The 10,022-nt window shown below is 43.7% G+C and overlaps 1 protein-coding gene across 3 annotated transcripts; it reads right to left on the bottom strand.

Annotated features, from left to right (window-relative positions):
• Positions 1-170: 170 nt before the first annotated feature.
• Positions 171-10,022, bottom strand: LOC135099999 (uncharacterized). Of its 3 annotated transcripts, none has more exons than XR_010268478.1 (17): positions 9,614-10,022; positions 9,299-9,508; positions 7,881-8,215; positions 7,076-7,189; positions 6,636-6,773; positions 6,047-6,162; positions 5,840-5,936; positions 5,388-5,562; positions 4,981-5,151; positions 4,549-4,764; positions 3,981-4,265; positions 3,653-3,752; positions 2,249-2,382; positions 1,705-1,898; positions 1,302-1,492; positions 715-904; positions 171-339 (listed from the first exon to the last, which is right to left on the bottom strand). XR_010268478.1 is itself a non-coding variant. In XM_064002813.1 (16 exons), exons 1-16 carry the CDS (start codon positions 9,716-9,718, stop codon positions 768-770), a joined length of 2,724 nt encoding a protein of 907 aa, XP_063858883.1. In that variant the 5' UTR covers positions 9,719-10,022; the 3' UTR covers positions 668-767. The 3 variants fall into 3 exon arrangements, 1 of the variants encoding a protein (XP_063858883.1); XR_010268477.1 differs by having other exon boundaries at positions 3,653-3,758; positions 9,614-10,021; XM_064002813.1 differs by lacking the exon at positions 171-339 and having other exon boundaries at positions 668-904; positions 3,653-3,758.

The following is a 10,022-nucleotide window of genomic DNA, read 5'->3' as shown; positions in this document are numbered from 1 at the left end:
CGCCCTTCATTCCCTCCACCCTCCCCACACACAAAAAGTAATTTCAAGGAAGATAATTTCGTGTGTGTGTGTGTGTGTGTGTGTGTGTGTGTGTGTGTGTGTGTGTGTGTGTGTGTGTGTGTGTGTGTGTGTATGCTACTGATTATTTCAAGGGTTTAATGATAATAGTCTTATAGATGTTGCAGTACATATATTTCAGCTTTGCTTTACAGTTTGTATTTATGTATATGTTCATCAAGAAACAGCCTTTAGCCATAGTATAAATTTTCTCCTATATTGCATTGATGTTAACAAAAATCTTACTCTAGATAACCAGCACCAGTTGATAGAAGACCAAGTCTGAAAGCAAATTAAAGGTTATAATGTAAATTTTATGCATTGCATCCAAATCCAAGCTACATTTTTCAATGGACATTTTAAATTGTATTTTCATTTTTGAGATTGATTTTAATTAATGAAATACCGAAGTAATCGCCAGACCCATGAATGCTTCTTTGGAAATATTAATAACTCTCTTGTTAAACGTGATCGTGTTTAGATGCCGAAAGTTTCAAAATGTGGTCACTTTCATTTGATGGGCAAGCATGGAAAGGAGGGCTGGCACTGGAAGCAACTATTATGAAGAGACCAACGACGCTTACTTTCTTTAAGGACAATAAACTCAACACATCACTGTTGCTTTAATCTTAATGAGAGTAAAATAGTTTCCATTACATTATTATTGTGAAAGGCGCAGGAATGTACGGGCTCCATCCATCACGGAACTGCTAAGGCCCGCTCCTCGAGCACTTGGTGTGTCCTGCGCAGCGGCTTTCCGGGTGCCTCCTCTCTAGCATACGAATGAAGGACGCAGCCTGCTCGTCGCTGCTCACTCGTGACCGAAGCACCGCCACAGACTCGTATCCTAAAAAAAAAAAAAAAAAAAAAAAAAAAAAAAAAAAAAGATTAAGAAAACTGATATATATATATATATATATATATATATATATATATATATATATATATATATATATATATATATATATATATATATATATATATATATATATATATATATATATATATATATATATATATATATATATATATATATATATATACCAAACTAACAAAATATAATCAACGCTTTCACAATACATGATTCATAATGAGCACAACATTAGTCACACATCATGTACGTTGCGCAAGGCAGGCGTTCACTTTTAGCGTACATACGGACATACGTATATGAACGATTCAAATTCATCACTATATGAATGACGATTCTTCGATTTTTTTCTTCTTTTCAAATTGTGTCATACCTGGTGGGAAAACAGGCGTAGTCAATCGGAGGGTCGTGTTCTGTAGCTCCGGGGAATCCACGTATGGGATGGAGGCGAGGGGCACGAAGGCTTCCCCGAGAAATAAACCGCTGCCGCCGCTGCTCCGCGTCGCCTCGAGGGTGAACTGTAGCCATCCGGCGCTGCCCTCGCCCCTGCACTCTCCCGTCGGGCTGTGGGGGAGGCCTCTGTGTTCTCATTCTATGAATTCTCAAGATCATTGGTAGGTGAATGAGGAACATATGTCTTTGATTCTGTAATGTATCCACAACAGTAAACTAATGGTTAAAACCCAATAGTGTATTGAACGAAATAACTGGCAAATTATCGTTGAAATAACAAATAACATTCTAAATACTTTCGTAACAATTTCAGTGAGACGAACAATTCGAATGTTTCGTAGAAGGAGGCGGGGCAGTGGGTGACAGTGGTGGTGCGGTGCAGGAAACCCCCGCAACACACCTCGCGGGGCACCACCTGCACAGTCACGTGGTAACGCAGAGACTTTCCTGTCACCGTTTCCACGTCCCGTGCCTCTAACACTCGCACCGTCAAGTGTCCTGGCTGGCTGTAGAAGGCCTGAGCGAAGGAAATCCAGAGATTAAGACATTATTATGAACAATCAAATTATGGAACGTATGGGCCAAAGAAACTCTGAAAATGTCTTTGTGTATAATTTTGGTTTATTCGTTATGAACAATCAAATTATGAAGCTTGTGGGCCAAGGACACTGAAAATTTCTTTGTATATAATTTTTTTTTTTTTTTGTGTGTGTTATGAGGACATGACGCTTTGATCAATAATTTGATTAATTTTGGCTGGGGAATTCAACTCTCCACATGTCCTCACTAATGCAAGTCGTATCTCGACTTTCATATTCACGAGACTGAAGCTTGAGAGGCGTTTATTCACACTAAAGCTTCTCTTACCCTGACGAGGACGTGAGCTACAGTTGGGAGGTGCGGTTCGGTCTGCTGTGTGTAGCGAGACAGGTAGTACTGTAGGATGAGCGCCGGGCTAGACATTCGCTGGCCCTTCACTTGCTCGGCCACAGACCTGTACCCTGAAATACGAGATTGAAAGAAAAACTATATAGCTGCATTTTTTTATACGATGACGAAGTTTACCTAACCCCAAACACTCTTGTGCGAAGTTAAAGGTTCCACCAAGAAGCAGCACCAATGCGCAACAGTATTGCATGTAATCATGATAACGTATCTCTGATAATCCTTTCTAGTATCTCTGGGAGTAACTTTGGGAATTCCACCTCTATATCAATCGTGTGCACGCATAACTCACACAAACATGCTGATGTATATCACGCAAGCTGATGACCATTTACATAACAAAAGGGGTTTTTCTCCAAAACGGAGTCACGCAGGGAAGCCACAGAACACTTGACTTCTAATCTCTCTAAATTTCTGATTGAGGCAGAGCAAACTTGGTACTGTTCAATGCTCAAAAACTCAATTTCTCCATCTATCAACTCGACACAACCTTCCAAACAACTATCCACTCTTCTTCATTGACACTCAACTGTCTCCCTCTTCTACACTGAACATTCTTGGTCTGTCCTTTGCTTATAATCTAAACTGCAAACTTCACATCTCATCTCTTGCTAAAACAGCTTCTATGAAGTTAAGTGTTCTGAGTCGTCTCTGCCAGATTTTCTCATCCCCCCAGCTGCTAACTCTGTACAGGGGCCTTATCCATCCATGCATGTATGGAGTATGCTTCACATGTATGGGGGGTTCCACTCATACCACTCTTTTAGACAGGGTGGAATCCAAAGCTTTTCGTCCTCTCAGCTCCTCTCCTCTAACTGATTGTCTTCAGCCTCTTTCTCATCGCCGCAATGTTGCATCTCTCGCTATCTTCTACCGCTATTTTCATGCCAACTGCTCCTCTGATTTTGCTAACTGCATGCCTCTCCTCCTCCCGCGGCCTCCCTGCACAAGACTTTCTTATTTCTCTTGCCCCTATTCTGTCCACCTTTCTAATGCGAGTTAGCCAGTATTCTCAATCATTTATCCCTTTCTCTGGTAAACTTTGGAATTCTCTGCCTGCTTCTGTGTTTCCACCTTCCTACGACTTGAACTTTTTCAAGAGGAAGGTTTCAAGACACTTATCCTGTATTTCTGACTAACGCTTTCGACTCTGTACGGGGACCGGCACCTCAGTGGGCCTTTTTTTTTTTTCCTTGCAATTTTTGTTGCCATTGGTCGGTGCCCCTCCTACATAAAAAAAAGAAAATCCTATCTACATTAAAGCACGGTAATGACAGCCACTTGTAGTGTATAGAGGAATTTGGTCCACATTCCTGCTATACGTACCTGGTGTGGCGGCAGCTCTAGGGTGGAGACGACCGGGAGTGGTGAAGAGCGCCAGGGTGGCCTCCAGGATGCTGTGCACCCGACTGAAGTATTCTGAAGTCTGCTTCTGTCTCAGTAATGGCCAAACCTTAAAGTCGTGTGCCTAAACTCTCCCACCCTACAAAATCAAGGTATGCCATTCACCATAATCAATACAACTGTATCATGTTTAGGATAAGAATCCCGAGTAACGCGAATAATGAATGACTCGCCTGATGGCTTGCTGCGCCGCCTTAAATTAATCACTCATTCAACTAATCAATCGATTTCCCCGTACGTTGATACTCACGCCTGTTTTCTCAGCAACAGTGACCATAAACTGAAGAACGACAGCATCCCACAGTCTCACCAAAAGACGCTGGAAAAGTGACGGAGAGTAGCATACAGAGAGGCATGGGGAGGACGAGGTGCTGGACGCCTTTGAACTGCTCGGTGGAACGTAGTGTGACCTTGGTGATAATGAGTGCGGGAGATGTTCCTGGAGGAGGCTGAGAGTTGAAGGCAAGCTGGGAGGCGTCGAGCTGCCTCCTCGCTCACACACCTCCACCACCTCCTCCCTCAACTTGGGCACTGCCTGAAAGCAAAAGAAATGTCCCGCATGCTACGAAGTGATAGATAATAAGAAAATAAATAAATGTTGGAAAGAAATTAACATTACGAGATTAAGAAAAAAATAAATACAAAAATAGAACATCAAAGTATCCATCATGAAGGGAGTTCATCTATATATAAAAAAGTGTCTGCACACAAACTGCCTATTTCCAAAAGTGAAGCCTTTTGACTTAAAATTCTGAGTTGTGCAAATGACTAATTAATTAATTGTTTTACGTAATTTCCTCGTGGTTCCAAAGCATTACCTGATCGATGGCCGTGTCTATGTATTGGTCTAGTAAGTTTTCCAAATTCTGGACAACGCTGGAAAGCAAGGTGGAGACGGTATCCTTGGCTTGATCCGCGGCGCCCCTGTTACCACACTTGCGCATTCCCTCCACCACTTCCTCCAGTCCAAGGTCATCGGAAAGCTGCTGCACCTCCTCAGCGACCCGCGACACGCTCTTCAGGCATGAACAAAACTGCGCAGGAATTGTGTATAATATAGAACTGATAAAGCTGTGTCTGAAAGAGTGATTGCAGGAGATATATTGAGGAGATAAATGCGTAAATAAAAGTATAAGAATAAAAAAAGGAAAGATAAGGAAGTATTGCATCCATATAAAAGATAAGAAAGAAAGAAAGACAGAAGGAAAGAAAGAGAGAGAGAGAGGGAGAGAGAGAAAAAAAAGGCTTACTTCAACGTCAAAGTAAGGTTGTACTGGTGGCGTGGAGTCTCGAGGGCAGCGGGAGATGACGCCCTGGCATCGGCGAGTTGCGAGGGAGCAGAGGTTCTCCAGCAGCCCCACCGCCACCACGCCTCGAGTCTCCGGGTCGGGCCATGCCAGCTCCCGCCACCACTCCCTCGCCTGTACAGAGGAACACAGAACCAAACAGTCTTCTGGAGAGCGTCGGAGGCTTCAGTAGTCGGCTGTCACCATCGAAAATTTCAAATATGTAACGGTCTCGTAAGTCAAGCTAATCCAGTATCGAATGTTAGTGGAGTGACACTGACTGCTCGGCTTCAGGTGCTATCCTCCATAACCAAGACCATGCAGGTGACCTTATATACCTAGCATAAGATAAAGCCCATGCGTTCACTAACCTCCGTGAAGGCTGTCAGTACATCTTGAAGGGTGGACGTGCTGCTATAAGAGTGAAAGATACCCAGCCTGGTGTCTCTGCTTGCCGGGCCCAACCAAAAAGCCACGCTCCTCAGAAAGCAGCCTGGATAACTGTGTGGCGCGGCGGCAGTCTTGCTTTCCAAATCGTCACATGCGCTGCAATAATTTGTTGTACTACAGTGCGATTCAAGTGTTACGAAAGTCGCTCTCGGCTGTCCGCAGCGTGTATTCCTTCGCGACCTTGTGACAGTTTGCTGCATGTGCTTGTTTCGGAAATATGTTTATCATATTCTGGTTTAGAATAATAAGTTTTATATTTTATCTATTTGCTTGTTTTTTTTTTATATGTTTGCCAATTTATTTTCTGACTTAGCTGATAAAGTGTTAGTAGAGTATTGATTGGTTCCATTGTTATTTATATGCTCGTACGTACCTGTACGCGCGGCCCAGTGACTTGTACAGTGACCAAAGCGGCGAACCTACGGCGAAGTTTTGTAGCTGTGAGTAAATCTCTCCGTCTCGCGATCTGTCTGTAAGTTATAATTGCTGAGATGTGCTTTGAAATGGGAACAGGTTTTACATAAACTATGATTTATATTGGCAATCAGATAACTTGTTTTCCTTAAGGATCAGCTTTTACCTTTCAATGGGGCTTGAGGTTTCGAGTCACTTGGGACGAGAAGGGACGAGGCGAGATTGTCAAGGCGGCTGCGTACCTCCCGCCGACACAAATTGTCATATGACACTGACAGCTCTCTGAGAAAGACACAGTGACATCAGGACTCACACAAGCCTATGAGAGAAAAAATTATATATATATATATATATATATATATATATATATATATATATATATATATATATATATATATATATATATATATATATATATATATATATATATATATATATATATATATATATATATATATATATATATATATATATATATATATATATATATATATATGCACCTAAAATATTTGCTAAATTGTTGAGTACGTATAATCTGAATTCATGTACAAGTATTTAGTATGTCTTATGATTCATAGATAAAGTATCAAATAATTTGTGCAGTTAGTTCAGTACAAATGCCAGTACGAACGAACACTTGGACTTTGACCGTACTGCTTTAGAATTTGTGTTTACATAAGTAAAAGACGTTATTAATACGTCTTGAATTTATATGCAGTACACCTCAGTAATGGGGTGCCTATTCCCCAGCATACCTCTGAAATATTTGATGGTACATCTCGGCTTCTCGTGAGAGCAACGCCGGCACGCGGGTCACGGTGTTCACTGCTCGTCTGAGTTGTTCCTCACGTTCCTCCGTGGAGCTTGGTTCCACCTGTACCACCTCACTCCACCTGAAAAACTGGTGAACCTGATTAGTCTGTCACGTGCTGAGATGCAATGTAACGTTCAATGCCTCCCTGTCTGTTTCATGTGTGTAAATTTTGGAACAGTACACAATTAGACCAAGAGGTAATTGAGAAATGTAGCTGCCCAACAAAATTAAATGATAATTAGACTGTGATATATCATAATATGCCGAACATAGTACACGGAAACGAAAAATTAAGCCAGCTTGTCCTTACGTAGTTACGTACTCATAGCCGGTAGATGCCGCTGACGAATGGCTCGTTCGCGGGACTCTCTTGGGACTCACCATTCGTGGACGTGACGTTGGAGAGCGGCGGTGACGTCCTCAGGGATGGGAGGCTGACCGGCAGTGTCCAGCAGACGGCGAGTGGCAGGGTGCTCCTCCAGATTCCTCAGTGTCCTGCAGCAGAGAGAAGATGGCAGCTGCTGCCCAGAGTGCTGCTGAATCTTGTACTGGAAAACTTAGTGGAGGTCATGGCTGTTGCTGTTGCTGCTAGTGCATTGCTGTTGTTGTTGTTGTTGTTGTTGTTGTTGTTGTTGTGGTGGTGGTGATGGTGGAGGTGGTAGTGGCGGTGGTGGTAATAGCAGTGTATTGGTAGTTTAAGTTTTATTATAATCTACATATATTACTAAGAGCTGTCTATCATCTGTCTGGTTGTCGATCTGTCTGATCGAAGTTTGTGATAGAATTAACAATTCAAAGTGGAGTGACTGAGAATTCAAACAGGAAAAGATGACTTCAGAAAAAATGCGATTTTACCAAGAATTATGAGCGAAAAGCCTACTAAATGGTACCATAAAGGCCTTGAAACATGAGGTAATATGAATCTCAGTCGCGCTTACTAAGAGGAACTATACTGAACACACACACACACACACACACACACACACACACACACACACACTGCACATACACACACATTATCCTCCCTCGCATTCACTTTATTACCATACGGTAGTACGTATTATTAAAAGAATTAATGTATCGTTTTTATGAATAATCCTCTAAAATCTATTCTAAATGATGACTACTCGTCCCACAAATGTGCCGCCTACTGCGAGCGGCATGACGGCTGTGCGAGACCACTGACCTGAGGGTGAACGTGAGCTGCTTGCTGCAGCTGCTGGGGAAGGCCGTGTGCAGAGACTTGAGCCTCTTGATCTGGGAGTAGATGTAGAGCGTGAGGGAATGCAGCAGGTCGGCCTTCTCCTCCTCCGTGTAAGCGTTCTCTTCTAGCGAGGCTTGGATGTCCTTCACCTGAGAGAGTATCCATTCGGCATCTACCGAGGCTAGTCGGCTGCCCACGAGCCACCAGGCCAGCTGCTGAGCGTCCTTGCGGAGGCCCAGTTCATCTGCCAGCTGGGTTAACTCCCGCAGCGCTGCTGGGGGCAGGTGGCCGTTCCAGGGCTCGGCACTTCCTTCGCCCTGAGGAAGACTGCATTTTGATGCAAAGAATATTGAGGCACTTTCTCTATGAAATGAGATTGATGTGTGTGTGTGTGTGTGTGTGTGTGTGTGTGTGTGTGTGTGTGTGTGTGTGTGTGTATGTGTGTGTGTGTATGTGTGTGAGAGAGAGTGCGTGTGTGTATGTGTGTACGTAGTATACGTGCGTGTGTGCGTTTTAGAGATTTGCTCCGGCTAGCTCACGTATGAGGGACCTACGCTTATCCACATTACAAAGCGGATGTGAAATAAACAATTAATAAATAAATAGATAAATAATAAATATATAGATGAAAATGCGGGTGTGGAACAGCTGCAGGTTCCATTTTGAAAATACGTGCCAGTTCGGGATCTTGAAGTGGTTGTGAATCAATGCACGTAAGTCGAAGTGGCCTAAACAAGGCAGCCGTTATCGTGATATTGCAGGAACGTGACTGGAAGGTGGTTGGAGGTAACTATTCAAGGGAGGTGCGGTAGGAACAGATGTATGCAGTGTGTTTTGAGGGGATATAGATCAAGGAATGCAAATTATATGAGATGAAATTCAGGTGGATATGGCGAGGCAAAACTGGTAGGTAATCATTAGAGGGAACCATCCTACTCATTATTTTGGGATACAGCAGGGAGCAAGGTGGATATAATGGATAAGGGCACAATTGATCCGTAGCCCTAGATCAACAGCGCATTTTGTAATGTTTAGAAATAAAAAAAAAATAAATAAATAAAAAAAAAATTTCTGAAGTCCCGCTCACCACTTGCAAGCAAATGAGTTCACAAACCAGACATGTAGGCCCACAGCACACTTTGTGAGTGCGAGGTGGTGAATGCTTTGTGCCGAAGAAAAAAAAATGTGGGTGCGAACCATATTAAAATAAAAATTTTGTGGATGCCTGGTGGGTGTGGGCATGAATATTGCTGGCTGGACGCAGGTGCAGGGTAAAGTAAGGCACTTGCTGACCCTTGGTGTATGTGAAGCTGGATGGATAGATTTCCTCGCTTTCATTTATACCTATATTAGCATTCTTTTTTGAAAAGTAATTAGCTTATCATAGGTCTGGGCCTCACCCCATCCGCGGCGGTGGTGGGCCGCAGTGTGAGGGCGCTGGCGAGGCTGGACTGGTAGGTGCGGCGGGGGCAGTCACCAGTCCAGGACTGGAACACCTGGCCGGCCACCAGCGCCCAGTGCTCCTCGCTTGTCCTCTCTAGACGCCCTTTGCCTCTTCCCATGTCTCTTTTTCTTTCTTCATGTTTACTTTTCTCCAACTGTTCTGTGCCCTGTCGGTGAACACTGTCGTCACAACATTTCAGTGACATAAGATAAAGCTACAGACACAGGAAAACTGTATCGTCGTTACAGTGATGACGCCATGCTTGCCTCACCTTGTCAGTAGCAGCCCTCCTGGCCTTAGGCTGGTGTGCAACGCGGACCCCTGGTAAGGAGGCTTCTAGGGTTTTCCTTAACGATAATGTGTACGCCTTGAACATCGCGCCGTGTTTCCCTCACAGATGCGTCTCCTGAAGAGTACGTGCTGCCTCACTCACTACTATGTCATGTCATGTCCGCGTTTGCAAGCAGGACAAGGAAGCGTCACTCAGTAAGGCTAGAGGAGAGCAGGGCTAACCACAGATCAGGACTCCAAGCACGCTGCCTCACACGGACAGACGATGAAACACTAGCAACTTAGAATATGCGGTTGCTTTTCAATGTAAGGACGTCTTTAACTGAGTAAGTGTGGGGTGACACTAAAGCGAGGAGGCCGTGCTGGCGGGTAGGCGGCGGATGGAGCTG

Source organism: Scylla paramamosain, chromosome 4 (assembly GCF_035594125.1).
Source record: "Scylla paramamosain isolate STU-SP2022 chromosome 4, ASM3559412v1, whole genome shotgun sequence".
Taxonomy (NCBI): Eukaryota; Metazoa; Arthropoda; class Malacostraca; order Decapoda; family Portunidae; genus Scylla; species Scylla paramamosain.
Note: the sequence above shows the minus strand (reverse complement) of the source record. Positions and strands in the feature narration are given on the sequence as shown.

What these genes read in the sequence shown, in the direction of transcription:
- LOC135099999 (XM_064002813.1), bottom strand. Translation starts at nt 9,718, where the DNA reads ATGTTCAAGGCGTACACATTATCGTTAAGGAAAACCCTAGAAGCCTCC. An exon ending in GGAGGGCTGCTACTGACAAG is followed by an intron (nt 9,509 to 9,613) that starts GTGAGGCAAGCA and finishes GTTCACCGACAG; the next exon opens with GGCACAGAACAGTTGGAGAA. An exon ending in TACCATCAAATATTTCAGAG is followed by an intron (nt 6,163 to 6,635) that starts GTATGCTGGGGA and finishes TGTCTTTCTCAG; the next exon opens with AGAGCTGTCAGTGTCATATG.